This window comes from Ambystoma mexicanum, chromosome 2q (genome assembly GCF_040938575.1).
Source record: "Ambystoma mexicanum isolate Mex_15411 chromosome 2q, UKY_AmexF1_1, whole genome shotgun sequence".
NCBI classification, from domain to species: domain Eukaryota; kingdom Metazoa; phylum Chordata; class Amphibia; order Caudata; family Ambystomatidae; genus Ambystoma; species Ambystoma mexicanum.
Genome location: NC_090924.1, coordinates 1262286553 through 1262311382, shown reverse-complemented (window position 1 = coordinate 1262311382; position 24830 = coordinate 1262286553). Strand labels below are relative to the sequence as shown.

The 24830-nt window shown below is 47.6% G+C and overlaps 1 protein-coding gene across 2 annotated transcripts in view; it reads left to right on the top strand.

Annotated features, from left to right (window-relative positions):
• Positions 1-24830, top strand: part of PHKA1 (phosphorylase kinase regulatory subunit alpha 1) — a 2290600-nt gene that overhangs the window by 1962766 nt on the left and 303004 nt on the right. For both annotated transcript variants that reach the window (XM_069648650.1, XM_069648649.1), the window contains one exon: positions 10302-10457. In XM_069648650.1, coding sequence (XP_069504751.1) covers positions 10302-10457 — 156 coding nt within the window. The remainder of the gene's footprint in view (positions 1-10301; positions 10458-24830) is intronic.

The following is a 24830-nucleotide window of genomic DNA, read 5'->3' as shown; positions in this document are numbered from 1 at the left end:
TTCACGGCCCCTGCCGGTGAGTTTACTTCTTCCTCTGTTTATATTCTAACTTCAGCGCTCGCCGCTTGTAACGCTCAACTGGTATCCACGGGGACGTCACTCAGTCTGTTCTGACTTCTTACGACCTCGAACCCTTCCCTGGAGTCTACTCGACTGGAGACTGTGCCTGAAACACAGGATTGGTAGAGTTTAACTCCCTATTGTCTCTGTGTGCTTGAACCCCTTCTTCCCCGGGGTCCAACCCTTCCCTTTGATCCACAGCTCACCTTGTTTTCTTGGAAAGTGTGCTCTCCGTCCTGCTTTCAGCGCAGGGGCGCGTTGATTGATGCGGGCTCGTTGCTGCCTAGTTACTTCACTGGCAAGAGTCCGACCGGTAAGTATAATGAGTCTTTTGAACAGTTCTCTAACTTCGTTCCTTTCCTTCCTTAGATGATAGCCGGCGTCCGGGGATGGCGACGTGCTGCTGAGATGAGTAACGCTGAAGATGAGTGAGAGCGCGATGCGACCCTTTCGTATTTGTATTGAACTGAGTTATTTTTCTGTGTCTTTTAGGTGCCGCAACGTTTTCAGCGTGGATGCCGGTGATGAAGAAGAAAGACGGTGAGTAAGCACGGTATGCAACGCCTCTAGATGTTTCCACGCTAACATGGGGTATCTTTTCCCTCTTGCAGATGGATGAGAAGTTCCGGAGACAGAGTTCCCCCAGAGCGGCTGGAATTCAGGTAAGCGTTTGAAGCTTGTACAGTCTTTAAAAATAAGCGAAGATTTGCTGAATGCTTACTAATGCCTTTTTTCTGTTCTTTTCCCTTTTCCTTAGGAAGCGGCGTATCGGGTTGGGAATGACACAGCCAAAGATGCCCGCAGAACAGAAGGAGCGATGAATGATGGGCAGAAGCGCCGCAAGGCAAGGCTGTTCCTAACAGTGTTCTTGTTCTTGCAGGAGCTGAGCGCAGAAGAAAGATGCAGGCCTACTGGAGACCGATCCGAACACGGTGAGTGTCACGCTGCAGGTGCAGAAAACACAAAGCATGTTTCTCAGCCTGGGCGTGGCTTAAATAGTCTCTGGGTATCCCAGGTGTGCCTGGGCTGAACCACACCCAAAAGACTAGACTGCACATGCAGTTCTGGGAACCAAAATATGTGGGGGCATCCATCTTGTCCCCATCAGTGCACTACAAGTCCAATCCCCAATGTTATCCTATGGGAGTGAGTGAGTCTAGTGCCACAAGTGCCAAGTCTGACTCCAAGTGGGTCTTTGGAGGGATGGAGAGGCCCTTGAGGGCCATGTAGGTGATCGTGGCCTGGCTCCAGCCTGACCTCTTGGAGGGCTGGGGACATGAGGGGTAGGAATCATGACAGCGCTGCTTCTGTTTCCACCTGCTCTTTCCCTTTTCTGATCCTCCCTTGTGAGGCGTTCTGGCTCTGTAGGCCCCGTCACACTAGCCAGCGCTGCCGGGCACTCACCCCTTCTATCTTTCATTTCCTTCTTCTCTCTTTCCCTATTTCCTTATCCTACCTGTCTTCCGCAAGCCCTCCAATCAGTTGGCTCTGTGCTCTTTTCTTTCCCAGCGAGGACAACAGGCTCTTGCACTCTTTCTCTTGTTATGCTTGCCCACGCTCTTTCTTCCTCATTCTGCAAGTTACTCCTGCGCTGCAAGCTTCAGGCTGCCCCCTTCTTACACCAAGCTGCCAGAGACTTGTGTATTTTCTTTAGTCTTCTTTTCTGTCTTTGTTTTGTCATTTTGTTTCTTTTATATATACACTTTGAGGTCCTCTCACCTCCAATAGTTTAGTGCCTTTAAATTGGAATTCCTCCTTGGCTCCTCCTCACTCTGCCCTAGTTATCCTGTGTGCCTCTACTCTTGGAATTCGTCAGGAGCAACACTGCATCCTGCTCCTGTGTATTAGTTTGGACTCTGTAGTACCCATCTGACCAGACTCAAGTGTTCCATCAGGGTTTTTCTCTGCCATTGGCTTTTTCCTCTATACCAGGGCTGCACTGGGGAGAAGCCATGCTTGTGATTGTGCTATAATCCAACGACGGTGGCGAATCCTCGGAATAGACCCTACCTCTTCAAAAATAAGGGAATCTTCGAGGAAACCGCCACAAAACTTTCTGCGTCAGAAGCCTCGACTAGTGGAAGCAACACCATGCCACAGGTGAGATCTGACACAAGTGACAGTCTAAGACATCTTGCGGTTCCTTCCAATATAATAGTATGAAGGGGGAATAACCCAAGCATACCAGAGGTTATTCTATTTCCTAACTGCAAAAAGAACCAAGGAAATCAGTATGGCCACGGTCTCTACTAACTTGAGCCCTTCGGTCTGAGGGTGGTATGCCAAGGTTCATAGGGTCTTAATCTCCAGGATCTCCTTTACCTCTTGCATAATCTTGACATAGAGGTGGTGCTTTGATCCGTAAGGATCCCTTTAGGTAACCCCACCCAGGAAAGAAAAGAGAGTGCTTCAGTTTTTGTTGACTGGTGTTATTGCTTAGTGGAAACGCTTCAGGGGTGCCTAGTAGCATAGTCAACTATTACTAAAATAAATGCATTGTACAGCCTGGATGTCTCTAGTGGTGTTACAATGTTCATAGCTATGCAGGAGAATGGAATCTCAATAATAGGGAGGTACTTTAAGGGAACATTGGTTACTGGAGTGGTTGCAGTTTGTTGGCATATTTCATGTGCTGCAACATTAATTTACATCCAGGTACACACCGGGCCAATACAATCGGGGAGTTACTTGACTTTGGGTCTCCCTATCCCCTGGAGAGCTGCCGTAAGAGGAAAATGGGCTAACTCCAAGACTGTTCACCCATGACTTTGGGGAATTACTAGCAAAGTTCTGGGAAGGCTGTCTCTTTCGGTATCTCCCCGATATAACAGGCCCTTCTTAATAAAAAAAGGTCCGGCCTCTGTGATTACTCGCCCAAAGGCTTCAGTGAGAACAGTATCATTTCTTTGAGCAAAGGCCAGGTCAGGTAAGGGTGGGGGACCATCAGACTATTCTAGAGGGCGCAGTAATGTAAGTGTTAGCATCTGCAAATAGGTCACCTTTCAGAGTATCAGATAGCTCCTTAACTTCTTGGGGAACAGGATTTATGGCCTGTTTCAATATCCCTTGAGCCACTGCATCTCCCATCTTAACTGCACAGGGGACAAATCCATGGTTTTGTAAAATAATCTGGATCTCCCCAGTATATTTTAAATCCAGCATGCCTGCTCCAACATTTAGGGAGTGGTTCCACGCTAGCTGAGATTTTGCTGCTAGTATAATATAAGGCCCGGTAGGAGGGGGAATTCTAACCTTGTGGGTATCAAGCATCTTTTTATAGGGGTTATATGGACTTCATCTGTACTGAATAGGTCAAATCCTACTGATTGTGGTTTCACCGACCTGGAATTTTCACGTTCAAGCATAGGCATCGAATTAACATACGCCCCATCCTTGTATCGGGTGGTAACGATCCCTCTGCTGATACGATGAAGCCCGCGGAGAAAGGGCGCAGGGTTTTGGCGGCCCGCTGCTGCTTCCACTGTCCCTGTAGGGATACCGTACTCCTGGCCACGCCCCCCTCACCTACATCCGCCGCGGACCCCAGCCCGAACAGGTGAAGCCCGTAGGGAAAGGGCGCGGGTTGTTGGCAGCCCGCTGGGGTTGTTAGCGGCTCTGCGGGGGGGCCTTAGCTGCTGGTCTGGACTGTGAGGTGAGTAAGGTAAGCAACTTACTTCCGTGGGCTTCAGTGTCGGGGGGCTTGAAGAGCCATCCTCCCACCCCTGGAAACCCCCCGGATTCAGAAACTTTTTGTAACTTTTTGTAACTTTGGAGTGGACCCTTCGTGCCCCCTAGTTTATAAGACATATGATGGTGGGCCCACTTCGGATCACAACTTCAGGAGCCCCAGAAGAAGGTATTTCCTCCCCTTTCTCCCCTCATCACCTATCGCAATCCTCCCTTCTTTCAAAGCTTCATGGTCCCCCGGTCCCTGTGGCTCACGGTAAGCCCGTTATTGGAAGATGATCGAGGAGGGGGACTCTGTATGACCTCGGGGGTCGCTCAGGGCAACGAACCATGGAATGGGACCCTATGTGGAAAGGGAGAGACTATGACCACTGTTTGCGAAGAAAAGAGTCAAAGAGCGAGTTCTCCACACTTCTGGTGTGTTGGCAGGTCCCTCAGGGTCCTGTGGTAAGGGGCTGATTCCTCTCCAAACAATCAGTTTGTCTAGCCCCTCTTTGGATGGTTCTGCACCTCCTGCCAACTTGCTTACTCCCGGTTGGGGTTTTAACAGTGAGGCTACAACTGTCAATCGGGTGTGATAGGATTTCATCGGGCATTTCAAAGTTGACCGGAGGTTTTGTTACGTGGGTTCAACCCTCAGTTTCACCCTGTGCTCCCCTTTTGGAATTGGAACTGGCCCCCACTCATCCACACCTGGGCCTAGACCCAGGCACCGATACCCAAATCCTGCAGTCGACACTGGACCCTCCTGAAGCCCACTCATTCCCGCTCCCTGAGCATGTGATATTGGATGCTGGAGACGTGGGCATGGTTGGTCTGGGCTTGGGCCTGAGAGAATTGCCCAGTTGTCCACCAAGTAATGGGAGTCACTTTTTGCCCGGGGTTCACTTACCCCCTCCTCTCAACCCCAGCTGGGCTTTTAACCCCACTACTAAAGGCAAATTTTGTCAATCAGTCCCACCCCCCCTGGCTTTCACCAATCTGCCAAGTTGTCCCTGTCATTTCTTGCTCTCAGAGCTGTCTAAGGTTAAAAATCTCCTACTTGTCCCGATTAAGAGGGTGTTGGGCGGCAAGGGGGAAGGAGGAGTGGGGAGGGGAAGAATGTGATCTTCAGGGGGCGGGCCTGGGGTTCCGAAACCAGGTATGACCAAGGGAATCAACCCCTCGCTTTCTGATCTTCCCCCTGTCTCTCTGGATAGGTCCACCACTTTCTTGAAGAGTGGACCAGAGGCGGTCATTCTCCCAGTATTATTCGAACGAAGGGAGACCATCGGGATCACAGGGTCTTTAAACTCGGGGACTGAACCTCCAGCATTGCCAAACCCCAATGGGAGAGCTTTGGGAAACTTGCTCCCAATAGGGAGGGAGGTTGGCACCTTAATCCCTGGTCTATGTAGGCCTTTGTCTGGGTACCAGCCTCGCGAAGATGGCAGCACCTCTAGGGTGTTTCTCCATGGTGTCCCAAAATTGACCTCCCATAAAAGAGAACCAAGGGACGCCCTTTATAACAAATGTCTTCACTGTCTGCGGGCAGTGGGGGAATGCGGGTTTGTCTCCAGGGGCTCTTTGTTGGAATGTACCAGACTGTCCAATCCCATAGCACATACGGACACTGTCAAACTAGTCCTGAGGGATCCTCACATGGCAAGGGCGGTCTTAGAAAAATGCAATGTCCCTGAGTGGTCAAGGAAAAGTGACATTGCAGTTAGCGCATTTTCCATCACTGTCCCTGTGTGCCACAGCGGGGTTGCCCCTAGTAATAGTCCCCTTTCAGGGACAAACTTGACTGTATTGGGTCTGAGGCGCCACGGGAAATAGCAGGGTTCGGGGGTTGGTGAGAAATAACTTCTGGCTCAGAAGCTCTGTTTGGGGGCTGTTAGGAAGGGGGCAGTAATTTATAACGCCCTGCGGTTTCTCGTTTGTTGTGGTTCTGTAATAATGTATTTGAATTGTTTTTTCAGCTTCATAACTGTATTGGTAGGATGTACTTTGATGGCCTTTTTCGGCCAAGTTGTTTGACTGACTGACTGATACCATAAATCTCAACCCTGCCGAAGGACTCCTACTAGAGGACATGTTTGAATGTAGTTGTATTTAAAATACAAACGCCTCACTGACCCTACTACTAAAAGGGAATTCCATTCCTTACCAAACTAAAGGGCTTGTCTTTAGTCCAAAAGAATAAAAATAGTCCTTGGTCCAAACCTATCCAATAAACTGGCCCTACCTCTTAGCAAAAATGTTAAAGAAATAGGTTCAGTGCTCGCCACTCTTGGTTCTTCACCACAGTATCTCCGGCTGACTCGGGAGTTACACCCGGGTCTGGATCCAATGGTTACAACTAAACAAACTTTCCACTCAAGGAAAACTGTTGTTATGAGTCTGTCAGAAGTTTCTCAGAATTCCCCAAAGTTCAAAAGAAGTCTCGAGTTCCTGGAAAAACAAAATGTCCACATTTCCCTGATGCCTTTCCACTAACTTGGTCGATCTCTCCATACTTCAACAAACTTTCAAGTGTCTCTATGCACCTGTGATATATGCTTTTCTCTCTGCGTAGTGACCCTGTGGCTCCTTTTTGGTCCCCTGACCCAATATCACACTTAGTTCTTTAGGGTTCATATGACCCCTCGCTGCTTCTGGTTCTCTTTGTTTTCTTGGGTCCCTTTGACCCTTCTTGAGGTTTGTACTGCCTGGGTTTCTCAGGCTCTTGTAACCCTTTTCCTTGTCTCATTCTCTCTTCTCTCAGGTTCCTGTGACCCTTGGATGGGGCCAGGGTCTTGCTTCCCTCTTCCTGCTCGTTCTCTCTTCTCCTTTCTCCGACTTGGGCTTGGGAAACCTACGTACCTGTTTTGCTGCAGTGCTTGCCCTAGTGAGGGTCTGTCTCTTGGACAACGGCAACGCTCTTCACGGCTTGCTGTCTTCGCTTATGGATGATATCAGTCTTTGTGTTCTGCTGGTCTCAGCTCTCTCTCGCTAATTCTTGGTCTGAGAGCAGAGGGCCTAGTTTGCCCTTCTCCCCTGTACTCTGTATTTGTTTTCGGGCTCCTGGCCCACCACATTGTGTACATGGTCACACCCACAGGTCCTGTTTACGCTGCACAGCCTGTTCCTCTCCAGCCTTGCCCACTTCCTCGTCTGGCACAGAAAAATACAAATTCCAGCCACACTTATAGGGAGGAGGTGGAACCATTAATTAAGCAAGGGCCAATCACGCTGCACAATTGTAATGGAGAAAATGAATCTGTATTCAAACCCCTCATTCCATTCACTCCATCAGCACCTGTATTAAAAGAAGCACAAGCCTCCTAACATGGTGGTCAACCTTTCAGAGGGGATGAGTAGTATAGTGAGGAGAGAGGAGACCATCAAGGGGAACAGAACCTGCGTTGGCTAGGCCAGGAAGGTCACCTAGTACCAGAGCAATAGAAAGGGAGTTTACTGAGCCAGCAAATTCAGAATTTAAGAGAAGCCAGGTTGAAGGAACAGGCTAGGTTGAGAGGTCTGCCATGAAACTGGCCCCAGGGACCAAACCTTACAATCCTTAAATGGTGAGAATGAAGCTCCCTGAGGGCTCTAGCCAGTCTCTGTTTGCAGGTATAAGGTCACCAGTAAAGGAGCCTTTCTTTCTTATGAGAACGCAGGACAGGGGACAAAATCTTGCACGGAATTGCCTGATTTGGATATTACTTACCTGCATTATCTACAAAGAAATCGTGAGGGCAAGAGAGGTCCATACAGGGCTATCTCTGTAGCTGTTGTGAGGCTTTCACTTTATCCTTCAATCCAGGACCAAAACACAGATCAAGGCAACAACCAAAGCCAGCTCAAAGATTAGGCCCCACACTGAGGGTGAAGACTTTGTGAAAGAAGTGTGCTGGGTCACTTTTAAATCCCTGGGACTGTGAGTAGAACTCTGTCATGAACATACACGCATGGGTTTTTGATATTAAAATAGGGATTGGACCATCAGCCTTTTACACTGAGTTTGTTACTCCTCCAATTGTTTTGAATAGGCATATTTCCTTAAGGGCGTATACCCATCCCAAAGACCATACTCCAACTCTACCCTAGAGCTGGAAGATCATAACCCCATCTGAAAGAACTATTGACCAAGAGGGGGACCTCCTGTTAATCACCAGGGTAAACGCTTGTTGGCGCAGCTGTTTTTTCTGTGGCTTTTGGGGAATAGTGGGGTCTAAGTTGGCCCATCCTAATTTTATCACTTCACTTTTTCCTTTCCTTCTTAACTCTATAATACACCCGTTTAGATGTAATGTATGCCTGTGGGACCTTTTGTTTCACCCTCTTTGTTACATATTAAATAGAAATTAACTGTTTGCTGCATTGCAAAGATCTGTATCTGAGTCTCTAGTAAATTACTTTACAGTTCAACCTTATGGACTTGTATTTAGGGGACTGCATTCTGAAGCAGATCCTTAACATACATTTGCTATTTCAAATCCAGCAAAATATATATTTTTAAATATATAGAAGTTTTATTTTCGCTGCTCATCTTTCCACGCTACAGAGGAGACATTATTTCAAACAGTGTTAATATGTTTGAGATAACAACCTTTACATACATCATTAAAAGCAATGCATACTGTTAAATACATAATTGCCCTGCTCAAATCCCTCTACCACTCTGCAATCCGTACCCTCTGCCTTCTCTCTCCCTTTGACTCCATCTCTAACTCACTATCTCTAACCTAGGCTGGCTTCCTGTCCACTCCCAACTTAAATTTCACTTACTTTGTCTTGTCTTTAAATCTCTCCATGACCTTGCCCCTCCATATCTCTCCTCACATTCCACACTCCCTCCCGCTCCCTTCGCTCCGCTGATCTCTTCTTACTTTCTGTTCCCCCACCCCCTTGTGCCTCTTCTCGTTTCTGCTCCTTTCAGCTCCTTGCCCCTTTACACTGGAACTCCCTGCCTCTTTCTATCCGCTCCATCCCTACCTATTCTTCATTCCGTTCCTCCTTGAAATCATTCCTTCTTCATTCCCCTCCCTGACACCCTATTCCCCTTTTTTCCCTTTCTCTCTCTTTCTCCCCCTAGCACCCCATCTTAGTTTTCTTCATCCTCCCCCTTCTTTCCTATGACCTCTCTTCCTACTATTTACTTTACTCCCTAAACTCTCTCCCTCATCCTTCCTTCCCCATGCCCCTCCTCTTCTCCTCCTTCTCATATGCAAATTGTTCTACATACTGTTTTATGGTTTGATTCATGTGTATGGTTGCTTCTACTGTTCCATGTTTGATGTATCCTTGTTCTTTAACTGTAAAGCACCTTGGATTAAGGCGCTATATAAATACAATAAATACAGATACATACTGTCAATGTATACAAATACATTAAAGCAATTTATGCACATGGGCAAGATAACGTAAGCAAACATATTTTCGTACCAAGACATAGTTGCATATTTGATCCTCAAGCCCGAAGCTCTGACTGCATGTTTTAAGACTTCGAAAGCCGTGCTGAAGAGCTCTGTGGTTTTCTAGTGGTGTATATTACGGATTCCGTTACTGGAGTGTAAAAGGCAGAGACAGGACTCTAATATCATCCAAAGGTTAAAAGGGATGATTTTCTAAAAAAGACTTGAATACTGTTGTTCACATGCAACAGGTAAACAAGTTTTGTGGTCCGGTAAGAGAGGGGCAGGAGGTCATGTTCTATCCTGCGGTGCTGTAAAATAAGTGCAAAAAGGAGACAAAGACCCAAAGCCATTCTTTACACCTATTTCACTGCTTTGTGGTACTTTAAAAATGTTTGCAGGTAGAGTGGGAGACAATAGAGGAAATCAGTTTATTCCTCGTCCTTCCCTGTCCGCCTGCAAAACCTCTTTGTTGTATGCCTGCATGAGATTTTCATTCAAGCATAAAACAAATGGATTCATATGGAATATCCCTGCACTTAGCACATGCTAAAAGCAGGGAGATTCCACAGGAATCTATTGTTCATGCCGCCTGCAAAACATTGTTTGCAGACAGCATTTACTTATTTTACAAAACGCACCATTAAAGCAGAGTAAAGGTGATGTTTCTTCCTTTTTTACTCATTACTTTTGTAATACGCTTTCCAAAAATAGAAAATTTACTAACGGTGCCCAGGCATCTAAGCGCCATGGGCTTTGCAATGCATTCAGTGAGCACTTTTTGGAAATTAGCCCTGTAATGTATTAATCTGGGTTCAAAGGAGCCTTTTTCCCCAGGAAAATTGAGGGTCTGCCGCAAAGAGGTTCTGGAACCGTGGGCTGCCTGGAGGAAGGGAAAGTTTTAACACATGTTATCTGAAGAAGAAGAGCATGAGAAGAATATAGAAGTGGAGAGGACATTGAGACAAACAATGTGGGGGTCAGAGATAGAGAACCAACTTGGTACATTAACAGTTTGGATGGCAGTCTAATTGCACTAAGAGATCCCTAGGATTAGGGTGCAGACTATAAATGTTCTGAATCAATCTCTTAACCAGATCATCAGATATTTGCAAGAGACAGTGTTGAAAAGCTGATTATAAACCATTTAAATAACTTGCTCCCTTTTATTTATAGAAACCTGGAATGTCCATCTCCGGAGACCTTTCTGGCCTGGGCGATCATTCTACACACAGTCATCAGGGACAGTGGCTGCGCAGGAGGCGCTTGGATGGAGCACTCAACAGGGTACCCATTGGGTTTTATCAAAAAGTATGGAAAATTTTACAAAAGGTGAGAGATCTTTTTGCAGCTTGAGATGTTTGAGCTATTAACACAACAATCTTGTCAACATTTTAATAATGAAAAACCATGGCAAGTGTGCTATTCATAGAATCCTGTATTGAGGGCTTTGGTGTTTAATGCAGTGATCGGCCATAGCAGGGTTTGTTGTAAAACTGCTAGTTTTAAGCCAGAGTAATCCTTTCTTATGATACTCTTACCTGTTTGTTAGGGCTTATTGGGATAATATATATTTCTCCCCTTTATCAATATTTTATACTTTCAGTGTCCCATTACTGTACTGCTCCCGTAGTTTCACATGGAGGTCTTATTGAGAAGGATGGGCAAATACAATATATTACCACCCTTGTACTCTATACTTTGCATGCTTTTTCCCCAGTTGGTCTCCATCTGATTAAATACTTTAACTTTGTTTGTCAGCACGGACCACATGTGTGAGTAGTCAGGAAACATCTCCCTGTGAATGACCCACATGCCTAAGGATTTCCTACCTGAACTCTGCACACTTGGTGTAGCTTGCCACAGCTAATTAGTCATACACCTGACCCATGAAAAGTTTTGAAACACTTTAGGTTTACCAGATTCGTAATTCGATGGCAGTTAGGTACAAAAAACGATCAGCACATTAATGAGCATCCCATTAATCCGAATTATGGCTCTGCTGGATTGATCATTTCCATAGAACTAAAATGAGAGCAGAGAGAGCATTTGAAATGAAGTATTTTTATTTTTTAAACCTTTATTTAAAGAGCGTGTTTGACATTACAACAAGGGTAAAACAGATGGCATTCTCAGTAGGAACAAGTGCATTCCATAAAGGGACATCAACAAGCCCCTTTTTTTTAACATCAATAAGAGCCAGTTGATAGTTCATTATGTGTGTGAGAACTAGCAGATAATATAACATGCATTAGAAATTTAGTGCAAGAGACGTATTTCATCGGTTGTACTTTCAATGTCTTGTGCATCAGACTGGATAGACACCAGGTAGCTGTGATACGGTGGCCATATATCTTTGGGTTTGCAGTTCATTGGCTGTAATGCGTAACGTTCCTCCATATCAGACGCCCATGTGACTGCTCTTAGCCACTGGGGGACAGTAGCGCCGGTTGGATGGAGCCAAAGCAATAGAATGCAGCGGACTGCTAAGAACATACATAGGCAAGCCAATTTACCAAGACTTCCCTGTACATGTTCAAACTGATGAAACAGCCAGTTGGCTGGTGTGAGGTCTAGTGGACAGTTCAATACAATTGACATCGTGTCACAAACCCCAGCCCATTATTCTTTCAACCCCAGACAGCTCCAAAGCATGTGAATATAGTTTGCTTTGTTTATGTGACATCTTGGGCATGAGGGTGATTGAGTGTGTGAGATATGGTGCAGCCTAGCAGGAGTGTAGTGGAATCGAGCCGAAACCTAGAGTTGAAGGATACCTCACGCGTCTGCCGACAGATGGCCTACCAACCTTCATCAGTGATGTGTTGCCCTAAATCCCTGGACCAGGACTCTAAGTTTATTCAGGGGTCTACAGCCTCAGGTCTGCAGTAAATCATACAATCTAGCCACCATCTCACTCACGGAGGTGCCCCTCATGATATTTTCTAGTAGCGGTTCATCCAGTGGTTGTACCAGAAATGCATTCCATGTGTGTTTGACTGCCCTACAAAGCCCAGCATATTGTAACCACTGTAGGGACTACCTGCACAAGCGTGTTGCTAAGTCTCAGTGTTGTACAAAGGCGTCCATAGTGTACACATCGCTGATCATGCCATACCCATCAATAGCCCACTGGTGCGCGTCCGCCTTGTTTATCGTGGGAAATGAGGGAAAACAATTCCAGAGGGGCAAGCTTCTATGGTACGGCCTAGGATTGTTCAATATCTTTCCTATCTTGTCCCATGCTAGTGATGTTAAAGTTATTGGATCAGTGTCTGCTCCTTCTCTGTAGCATGGCAGTAATACAAGTGACTGCACATATCCAGGTGCCTGCAGCATGCCTTTCGAATTTTTACTAAATGTGGGTGTTGAGCGTCCTCATCGAACCAGTAGGCAGCGTAGTGTGCTTGCACCGCTACCCAGTACCTCTCAAAGTTAGGGGCTGCTGGGCCCCCTTTTTCATATGGTCTAGCCATTATGTCCCATTTGAGCCGCACCGCGCCAGCGTGCAACATAAAGCCATTAATTGCTCCGTTTAGGGCAGGGGTGCACAACTGATTTTGACAGAGGACCGAAAGCACCTTACATGATGCATATACTGGGTCGAAAAGTAATTGTGGGTGGGGCGGTCGGCGGGGCGTGGCGAGAGGCTTTTTCAACCCCACCCTTTTCTTTAAACACATGGAAAAAATAATACGTTTTTGAGGAGTAACAGTGTTTATTTGCATTTCAAACGTACATTTTCTACTACACATTTTCCATTGTTATCATTTATTTCCATTTAGTTATTGCATATCGTCTGTTTAAAGTATATATGTTTTATTGACCCTTGACAGGGACGTCATGTCACCAAAATGCCAGGGGTAGCGGAAGTGACATCACACAACCCTTGACCCCCCTGGTGACATCACAGGAAGTGATGTTAATTTACCCCACCCCGAAGTGATATCGTGGGAAGCAATGGAACACGACCTTTCACCCGTTCACAAAACAGGAAGTGGCAACACATAGCATTGTACACTATGAAAAATATGGTTACAATATCACTATAATGTGATGTACATGTCATACAAGAATGGATCGCCATATGTATCGTTAAGATCAGTGTGTATAGGCCCATATTACCAAATTACTGTGAATGCAAGCAGACGTCCATGACCAAATGATAATGATGTGTTATTATATAGCACTTACGCTTATGCACTTTATATAGAAAAAATATACACCCAATGTCACCCAACCTTTGTTGGTACTCATTTATCGAACTCAGAAGGATGAAAGGCTGAGTTGAGGCGTTTAAGAACAGACTAAATCAGTGACTCACCCCCTGAAGTGTGCCTGAAATAAACATTTTAATGTGTAGCAATTATTGTATTGAATTTCAGAAAGACACATTATTTGGTATTCCTATTCTTTCTTATTTAGGGTCAGTGCTGAAAGTGTTAGACTTGTGGCTCTTCTGTTCTTGTTTATCTTCCTTTTTTTAAGGAGTCTGAACAAGAAAGCCAGACACTCCAGAAGTAAAGAGCCACATGGTGCTGGCCACAGCCGAGGAGCTTGCATTAAAAAAAATAAAGAAATACACATATATATATATATATATTTTTTTTTTTAGAAGTCACAGTTGCGTCCTCTGTTGACTCCTAAATGACGTCCCTGACCGTTGATTGGACATTCCGTTATTTTGGACTGCTCAACTTTGCTCTTTGGGTTGGCCAAGAGGAGTATGCCCTTCGTTGAGTCAGGTTTCCACAAAAAGCACAGAATGTACATCTCCTAATTGTGCCTATTTTAGCTTTATTATTGGGTTCATTCTTGGAGTGCGACACTATGCTCCATGGCCCCCAACCAAGCACTATGATCCATGGCCCCCAACCAAACACTATACCCCATGGCCCCCACCCTCAACCAAACACTGTGCCTCATGGCCCTCAACCAAACACTATGCCCCATGGCCCCCACCCCTCAACCAAACACTATGACCATGGCCCCACCCCTCAACCATATAGACCAGAAGTGATGCTCTATGGAACTGAAACATCATTAATCCTGTAAAGAAAGCTAAGGAGAGGAAACTAAGACCACAGCCTTAATAATTCATTCAATTTAATTATTATTTCATTATCAAAACATAGAATTGTTTTCCAATAATTTTTTTTTAAAACATACAATTAAACTCATTTTTACAAATGTTGCTCAAAATTTGAGCCTTGCACCATCCAAGTAAAAGGATTTAATTTTTGTGCAAAAAACACACAGAGCAGCATGTAAATAGTAAAACTTTCTTTAAAGCATTTATAGATTACAGCTGATCATTCTCTTGCTCTGAGTGGTAAATCCACCCTTAACATTAGTCCACACATAATAATCACCTATAGGTGTCCTAAATAGTCAAAAACCTCTTCACATAGGACATCCCTTATCTGATAGTTTCGACATAACAAATCTACCTAATCCCTTCTGGATGCTGATGTGTGTCTTCTTCAGGATTGTGAATTTAAGCCGATTTGCACTTTGCGGCTTTTCAATTACCATATACTCTATATGGCAAGATTCATGGGGCAACCACTGCTGGAGGCAGATGGTATGTGTGTACCCAACAAAGGTAATATAATAAAAGGGGGTTCTCCACAGATGGCTCGTTCTGTAACGAGGTAATGAAGGCGCAGAGTCAGGCAGCACATGTAAATGTTAAAGGACATTTGTACCGCGCACTATCGCCACCGGAGTGGTCCCCTGGTTCTCTGGCGGGTCTGAAAGAGGAGGGGAGGTTGAGTTAGTTGGAGGAAGCAGGAAAAGTGCAAGAGAGCAGTGATGTGCTGTTGGCGGCCTCAGCCCGGTGGGTCCGTTGGCTGGGCCTGGTGTGTTTGCGACCGGTAGTTGTCGTGTACTGTTGTGCAAGACTATGTGTGTTTTTTGTTTTGTTGTTACGATGTAGTGAAGTTTGTGCGGCTTGTTGTGCTGTAGGTTTTGGTTGTGTTTGGTTTGGAGTTTGAGAGGTGTATGCAGAAAGGGAAATTGTTAGTAGGGTTGGTTAGTTTGAGTCTCTATCCTGAATTGAGGCGCTCGGCTTGCATAGTCTCCCCTGATGCGGCTCTGTCCTGATCTGGGTCCGACTGGCATATAAGGTTCCTTACTTCTCTGGGCCCCACCTCTAACATGCTCTCTCATAGCTCCCCTTGTCCTCCCTTCATACTCCTGTGGCCAGTGCACCTGCCAATGTCAACTCTCAGGTAATGTGTTGATTGCCAATATCTTGACAATTCCACATCACTGTGGTGCCTGGCGGTAACTAAGGGGCGGGCGAAAGTGTTGGTGGGATTGACTGGGGTAGTTGACTCAGTTTCCGTGCGTGCCGCCTGTGTTCCAGTCTATGGGAGTTACCCAGGTGCCGTGGGAGTTACCCTCTCGGGTCCGCGTATGTCTGTGTCATTTCCAGTTTAGTCATCCTTTTTCCGGTTTTGGTTTCCAGATTTAGTCTGTGGTGTTGAAGTGCCAGGTGTTTAGTGATTTCCTGAATTTTAGGTGATCTTCAGTGTTTCTTATTTCTTTTGGGATGTTGTTCCAGGTTTTTGCGGCTAAGTGGTAGAAAGAGGTGCCTCCAAGTTTTTTGTTAAGGTATGGTTTGAGTTCCAGGTGGATTTCGTTGCTTGATCAGTGTGGTCTCATTGGTTTGTAGACTGTTATTTTCTTTTGTAGGAATTCTGCTCCTTGTCCGCTGATTGCCCTGTGCGTTATGTAAATTGTTTTGAAGGTGATGCAGTGTTTTCCTGGGAGCCAGTGTAGTGTTTTTAGGGCTGGAGTGATGTGGTCTCTTCTGGATAGTTTGAGGAGTAGTCTTGCTGCTGCATTTTGGATCCGTTGCAGTTTCTTCAGGAGGTATTCTGGTATTCCGAGGTAGAGGCTGTTTGCATAGTCGATTTTTGACATGATTAGGGCGACGATAGTGAGTGTTTTGTGCGTGAAGGAGAGGAAAGGTAGAATTCTTCTTGCTGTGTGGAGGAGGAAAAAGCATTTCTTCACTGTTGCATTTATTTGTGGTTCCAGGGTTAGGGTGTTGTCCATTAGTACTCCCAGATTTTTTACTACCTTTGTTGATGTTGGTGCGTTTCCCATTTCCGTAGGCCATGGGATGGTGGTTTTGTTCTGTCTTTGGACACGATCATGATTTCTGGTCTGCCTGGGCTGATTTTCAGGTTGTTGGCATCCATCCAGTTGAAGACTTCTTTTAGACAATCATACATGCTGAAACGAGCATAACGAGTAGTGTATCCGATCGATTAGAGCACCCCTCAACCAAACACTATGCCCCATGGCCCCCAACCAAACACTATGCCCCATGGCCCCCAACCAAACTCTATGCCCCATGGCCCCCACTCCCCACCCGAACACTGTGCCCTATGACCACCACCCCCCAACCAAACTAATAGATTTTTTCTGTTTGGCGATTGGGAGAGTCTGGTCTGGGTGCGGTGGATGACCAGCAATAGATTGTTTTGTGTTTGGTGATGGGGAGAACCCGGCCAGGGCACAGTGAAACACTGGCAATAGATACTGTTTTTCATTGAGCAGAACATTAAGGAAAGAAAGGCCATGCAGTGTTAGATAGACACGAGGCATTGTTAGGTAGAATTCTCTGATGAGGCTAATTTCCCAAACCTAGTGAGTCCCGCAGCAGCTTTGCTGGATTTTTGGGGTTTGTTTTTTTCTCCTGCTAAGAGTGAGACTCTTTTACTCCCACTCTTAAACATGATTTGAGGTATGTCTTTGACTTGTTATGTGCTTATGGGTTATGGGGTTTCTTTTTACTCCATAGGGTATCATCTGTTTTTCTGTATGTGTGGTACACAGCACCCTCAGTGCAGTACCACAGGGGTGTCACAGTGACCCCCAAACATAGACTCCGTACCCTGGGACTGACTACTGTCTCCCAGGGCATGTAAAGTCACCATTGGCTTTACTAGTCCAAAATTGTGAACAGAACCAGTACAAACCATCATATTGTGGAAGTACTGGTAAGGGGTAATTTGATTGCCCCTGGGTCTGTTTTCAAGGTGACACTGTCCCGTCCCCCCTCGTCGAGTTTCTGGCTGGTGGCAGTGGTTACAATGCGAAATATTGCTCCGGAATATTCTCTATGGGATTTTACCATTGATTTTAAACGCACCACTTTTTGTTGCCATGTTACAGATACCGCCGGTTTATTTATTTAATATTCATTTAATATTCAGTCACCGGTTGGGTCTGTTTGCCAGAACTCGATTCTAAAATGGCGTTTGTGTCCGTCTCTGTAACTCTGACCAAGGTCGAGCCCTTTGTTCCACTATTTTGGCGGGCTTCTCCACAGAAGCCCTCCAATTGGTGCCACTCTGTCTGGGTTCCACAGGAAGGGTGGAAGGGGGAATTGGGACCCTGGACTGCGTTGCCTTAGCAACCCAAGTCGCACTCTACTCGGCTCACCACTTAGCATGTGTGATTGACAGCTAGGCTGATGAATGGGGTTTTTTCTGCATAAAAGCAGGGCCTTTGGGACTGGAACTTCAGAAGTAGCCACAGGACCTAAGAATCTGAAGAGGGAAGAAGCTGAGTCACCTGCAACCGACGACACCACCGGTGAAGCCCTGCTGCAACAAACTCACTACTTTTCCAACGGCAAGAGAAGATCTTCTGCTAGAGATTCTTCTCCCTTTGAGCTGTTAGGACCAACCAGTTCGCCCTTTTTCGCTTCCAAAGACGTCACGCCAAGCACCCCAGCGGCCGGATAGCCAAGCGCACCACTTTTGACCGTGAATAAAAGGACTGCACCTTTTAATCGGGAACTTCGCGGCTGGTTTCATCCCTGTGCAGTGCAAGGACTCCATGTTTCCTCCTTGACGAGATCTTCTCTTCCCCTGGTCGGAACCTTGAACCTCAACCACTGCCAGGAACAACTGCCCCGCTGGAGCTTCCTTCCCTTTAAGGTACTGTGTCCTGCCTGGCCTCCCTTTCTACAGATTGCTAAAGGTGACCCTTAAATCCTTGGCTTCTAAACTGGGTTGGCTCCAGGCCTTCTAACTATATCTTTTGACTCACCCCAACCTCTTTTGAACACTCTGCAGAGACTTTCAGTGCATGTTAAACCGTGTGATCCTGGGCACATTTCGCTTTGCTCCATTTAAAATGGGCCTGGCCTATGAACTTTGGCTCTACAGTATAACCTGCCTTTCTCCCCTTGCTCTGAACTCTTAAAAGTGTTGGGAACCATTTTATTTTATGCTCTGCCTTTTCTCTTCCTTTTTAACCTAAACTATTGGAGTGCCATCTAGGTTAAGTGCTCCCTTCTGTCTTAACAAATAGTTGTGCTTTAACCCTGACTTGTCTGATAGTTATCAAGGGAGGTGTGTACACTTACCCGACTGTGTTTTTGATTACTTTTCATTGAGAGTGCTAGTGTGTTGCCTAAAGTGTGTTTTAAATAAATAACTATATCCTTTTTATACAAAGCTCTGATCAGTGTTTGTTTGCTCTACTGTGTTTTGACCCTATTGTGTATACTCTGCATACTGCCCTACTCTTCTTGAGAGACGTCTGACTGCTCAGTCACAGCTACCAGGTAAATATGGGTGGTGCAGACGGCTACCAATTGGGTTTACTGCTGTTCCTGTAGTCTTAATCTTTTTGCAGTGTTCCCCAAGGGAACTGCACAGGATTCTGCCTAACAGGCATTTGGTAGATTTTGCACTGGTGGTATGGTGTGGAGAAAGAAATGTAAATGAAATTTGTGTGCCTTTATCACGAGGGGCATTTTCCCATAGCTGTATGCCATGGAGCTGGGAGCGGCCATCAGGACTCCTCCGTCTACTGTTTTGTCTGGGTTAACCCCTCAAAGGTTTCTCAAGTAGGATGTGTGGGCCATTTATAGAGTTATTAGTTTAATTGAGAAACATGATTGTTAAAACCTTACATCACTAGGCTTTGCACCAGATTAAGTCATTGCTGTCGTGGGTAAGTGATGTATTGGTACCCATGGGAGAGAGGCACTGAATAATCAGGAGGCCAGGAATGTGGGCTTCAGTCCACGATCACCGTTTGTGCTGCCTCCCGGTACCTCACCAGCAGGTCAGACTTTTGTACTCCACTGGGCGGCACACACTTAGACCCCTTTCCCTCTGGATCCTAAACACACAATCTAACCCCCTACAGACCTGAACCCCCCCTCCCCAGCATACAGACTAACAAGCATACACCATGCATGCATACATGCCCATACAGACCGTACCCCTCACCATACACAATATCAAGCATGCACCATGCATACATACCCATACAGACCCGAACCCCCCGCCCCCATCTCGGCATACAGACTACCAAGCATGCGCCATACATACATACCCATACTGACCCGAACCCCTCCCAACCCCCAACTCAGCATACACCAATACACCATCCACCCATAGAGGCCCGAACCCCACACCCCAGCACACAAACTCACAAGCGCACACCATGCACCCATACAGGCCCAAACACCCCAACCCCCAACTCGCATACAAACTCGCAAGCATACACCAATACACCATGCACCCATACAGGCCCAAACCCCCCACCCCACAACTCAGCACACAAACTCGCAAGCATACACCATGCATCTATACAGGCCCGAACGCCCCACCCCGCAATTCAGCATACAAACTCACAAGCATACACCATGCATCCGTACAGATCCGAACCCCCCACTCCGGCCCGGAAGACCAACAAAAACCTTTCCTAATGGAGGGTGCCTGCGGGCCGCACTCCATTGGGAAAGTCTTTGTTGCTGGGGGGCTGGACAAAACAGCATGGCGGGCCGCAACTGGCCCATGGGCCGTAAGTTGTGCACCTGTGGTTTAGTGCCTCAAAGAATACTGTACCAGGCCATAATGGTATGTTTTGGAAATAATATAGTAGCTTAGGGAGTACTAGCATTTTAAGTAGGGAGACCCGTCCCGCAATGGTGATTGGGAGTTTTGCATAGTAGATATTCTCCATTGTAGGCATACAGGGAGACCTTGCATCGTGGAACTATAATTCCTAAGTACTTTATTTCTACCGGGGACCATGCAAAACCCATTAGGTCTGAAAGGGGGTTGGTTGTCTCCGTTACCGGCAATAGTTTAGACTTTGTGCAATTGACTCAGAGTCCAGACATAGTCCCAAATTTAAGAACGTCAGACATGATTGGAGCAAGATGTCTAGCTGGGTCCTGTATGAGTAACAATGCATCATCAGCGTATAACAAGATGATTTCTGGCTCTTCCGTGAGTCTGATGCCCCGTTGGTGAATATTTACTGTGGATATTATCTGCCATCGGTTCAATAACTATGGCGAACAACAAGGATGATAGCGAGCAGACCTGTCTAGTTCCGCCGCATATATTTATCAGAGGGGATAGGGTACTGTTTAAATTCACTCTAGCTGCTGTTTGAGTATACAAAAGCCTTACCCACGAGATGAACAGCGGCCTAAAGTTAGATTTTGCTAATACCGCCCACGTAAACTGCTAGGACACAGAGTCAAAGGCTTTCTGGATATCAAGGGTGGCAGCGACCGCTGGTGCCTCTGGGTCTATTTGCGCCAGGTTGTTAAAGAGGCGTCTTAGGTTGAGTACCGTGGAGCGTCCTGGAACGAACCCTGACTGGTCCGGGTGGATGATGTGTCATGCAGGGGGCCAGGCGCAAGGCTAGCAGTTTGGCAAAGATTTTAATATCAGAATTAATGAGGGAAAGGGGGTGGTAAGAGCTGCACTGTTCAGGGGGTTTTTCGGGCTTAAGCAGGACTGTAATCACTGCCTCCCGAAGCGTGGGAGTGAGTATCCCAAATGAACAGGCTTCTGACCACACTGTCCTAAGCACCGGGATAAATCAAGACTGTAAATGTTTATTCAAGTCTAACGTTAGGCCGGGGGCCTTGCTAGCTGGGAGCGCTTGTATGGCTCGGGAGATCTCTTCTGAGGGGATGGGGCTATCAAGGACCGCTTTGGTGTTGTCTGAGAGCGACGTTAACGTTAGATTGTCTAGATATTTATCTATATCTTGGGGGTGGGGGGAGGCCATAGTGTCTGAATTGGCATGTGACTTGCAGGAGAAGGTGAGAAACTCTTGGCTCACTACCGTGGTTATATGTACTAATGTACCCAATGTATGACTGCCTTGTTCCTGCCGGACCATCCTAGCAAGCAACCTGCCAGGTCGTTCACTTTCTCCATACTTCCTTGCCAGATTAGGGAAATCCAGGAATTTCAATTCCCTGTTTCATGTGCCCGGAACTGGTCAAGTTGTGTTTTTTATGTTCCCCAAGATATGACTGTCCGGTTCTGCTTCGTGGGCTTGCTCTTGCTGGCGCAGGTGGGCCTCACTTGCTTGAAAATCTCTACGTATCCACTTCAGTATCCCACTTTCGGTTGCAAGGGCTACTCCCCGTATATATGCTTTGAAGGCTTTCCACAGGGTTGCCTGTGTGTTTACTGTGCCAAATAACAGGGACTAAGAGGTATTGTGCAAGTAGATCGAACATTTCTATATGGAAATCGGGGTTGTCAATGTTAGGCCATATGTGTTGAGTAATAAAAACCTCCTGGTGCCGTATCTTCCCATACATCAAACGTATCGTCCTGCTGGATCCAAGTGGGCTTTGGTATGTGTATATTGTATGGAATTTATGAATGAGGGTCATCCCCCCCTCTGCATTGGGTCAAGTACGTAGTGTAGTAGCGTTGCGGACCCCAGTTTTTGGCAAAAGCCGTGCAGCATTGTGCCAATGCGTGCGTCTTCTGCAGGAATAGGATCTGAGTGTAATGTCGTTCTAAGTATAGTTGCAGGTGACGCCTCTTAATCGGGTTACCCAACCCCCGTACATTCCAACTCACAAGTTGTATCGGGGCGATGCACACTGTAGTTTCTAGTCACCACTATGTAATTTTTCAAGTTTTTACGTACGTTTTGCATGCAGTTACTGTTATTGCTATCAATAAATACTAACATGCCAAATACATTTTTTATAACTTTACCCCAGCTTCCCACCCCCTCCCACATACCTCTCCCAATCAGAGAAATGGCTCCCCCACTGTGAACAACCCAACTGCATTTGCAACTCTGCATGGGGGGGGCTGTGTGCCAACTAACTCCGGCTCGACACAGCTGGCTTCAGCGTTTTCAGTTGCTAATTTGCTTTGACCGGCTGTATAGCAGACTGGGCAGCAAGTAGTTGACTTTCAGTGTAGGTGTCATGCACAGCAGTCAGATTACATCTGGGCCTGGACCTGCAACACCCTATTCTCCAGCATGGGTTCTGGCATGGATTCACATGCTCATGAATATTCCCCGTCGTCAGGCTGGGAATCCTCGGTAAAGAAAAAACCAGTATCAGTTTCGTTTCTGATCTGTCTTTCGTAGTAATAACCAATCACTGGTCTCTGCGTCATACTGACCACAGCCAATGACTGCCCTCTACCTAAGCACCGCCTCTGGCAGCCATCTTCAGATTTTTACCGCACGTTCATGTGTTGGGATCCTCGTGCTATTGCTCTCGAGCGTTAGTGCTATTTTTTCACGTTTTTTTCTCAAAAACTTCGTTTTTTCGGTCAAAAGAGCCTCAAGCTCCACCGATTCTCCATCCGATCAACGGGGACCCGTGTCGGATTCGTCTGCGCCCCTCAAGGGTGAAGATTTCGTCGAGCTACGCTTTTGGAGGACTCCAGAAGTTTCTCAGGCCCGGTCATGGCCCAGGAGAAGGGGAGCTCGACGCCCGGAAAGCTGTTCAGGGTCTGCCCTGGATGCCAGCTGCAGAACGTCTTCAAGGAGGACGAACACTCTTTTTGTCTTTACTGACTACATGAGGACAAGACGCACGTGGAGAAGGACTGTGCGTGTTGCGGCAACATGTCGGAGCAGACCATGAAGGACCGCCATCAACGTCTCGCCAACTGGCTGGAAGGGAAGAGCCCGTCTGGCGAGAAGAAGAGGAAGAAAGCCGAGCGGTCTTCTAAGACCTTTGAGGACGCCCCAGCGACGGGGGTCCAACATAAGGCCAAGCACCGCGAGTCCGCTGGCACCGGGAGCGCCGAACGGTCGGGCTCTACGGGCGCCAGGCAGGGCGCACCCTCCCCGGCACCATCAACCACGAGCCAACGCTCTGGGTCGGGTAAGAGGAAGGCCGAGCACCCGGCGAAGCTCCTGGAGAGGCCCCGGTCGAGCTCGAAGGCGGAGGGGGAGCGAGGCAGTGTCCCCCCCTCAAGGATAAGGCGGTGAGCGCACCTAGGGTGGTGAAGGCCTTAATCCATCCGGCCAAGCCCTCTATCGAAACTGTCGCGGCGGCCCTGGCTCAGCCTGTGGAGGCTACACCAGTGGTGGCGACCTCGGGGCTCAGAGTCTCCCTGCCACCTCAGAGGGAGTCCTCTTTTGTGCCCATCGATAGGACCCCCGTGAAATCCCCCGTGGGGAAGAAAAAGGGGGGGCAGGGCGTCGTCGTAGATTCGGCCTCAACCTCGGAGGAGGAGCTGGTCGAAGTCTTAAGCCACGGCCTCGGCGTGGAAGAAGACCGGCCCGTCGGGATGGATCCCGACGCAGGTGACGACGACATCGTCGAGGGTACTGACGGGGCCCCTGATCGCCCGTCGGATTCCCCTCTGCCAGCGCCGCGAGACAACTCGGCGGCCATTTTGTTGGCTATACAGTCCTTATGCTCAGAGATAAGGACGAGACTATCGTTGCCGACGGAACCTCTCCCGTCGGGGGACCCAGAACCGGGACCTTCTGGTGTTCCCCCTACCAAGAAAAGAAGGATCCACCCTCCGCCTCCTTTTCAGCCGTCGCGCCCCTTCCAGCCCTCCTCCCCGTCCACCCGAGGGGATGATACGGGGACTGACACGGCAGCGACGGGTACGGACGACGAGGTATACGACGAGGATGTACCGTCGTCGCCTCCCACCAGGGCTTCTCCGCCCGACGAGATTGGATCGTTCCACTCCATGATCACCAGGGCATCCGAGCTTTTCCAACTCTGCCCTGAGGAGAAGAAGAAGGAAGGTTTCCTTTATCAGCGGCGCGAGGCCAAGAGGAAGACGGTCCTCTCAGTGCCTCTATTGGACGACATTTGGGATGAGGGCCTCACCCTCCTCAAGAACCCTTCCACGACGCCAGCTAGAAGAGACCGGTACGAGAAGAAGTACCGGGTCCCGGACACGGCCCCCCTGTGCCTCCGGGCACAGCCTACCCCGGACTCCGTCGTCTCCGCGGCGGCCAGGAAAAAAGCGGGGGGGGGGGTGCGGCCTCCACATCGACTTCCCCACCGGACGGCGAGGGAAAGAAATTGGACGCTATGGGATGCAGAGTCATCTCGTCTGCGGCGACGACGATTAAAGCGGCCAACGCCTTGGCTATCGTGGCCCGCTACGACAGGGAGCTCTGGTACAAACTGGCTCCCCTGCTGGACTTCTTGCCGGACGACAAGAGGGCAGAGGCCCTGGAGATCCTGCAGGAAGGTGAGGTGGCTTCGGACCACGCCATTACCGTTGCGACGGACATCGCCGACACTGGGTTCCGCCAGTTGGGCAACGGCGTTTGCCTTAGGCGGCGTGGATGGCTCAAGGCTACGGACTTCCGTCAAGACGTTCAGACCAGAGTCCTGGACATGCCCTTCGATGGGAACAACCTGTTTGGGAAAACAGTGAACGATTCCCTTCAGGCCATTAA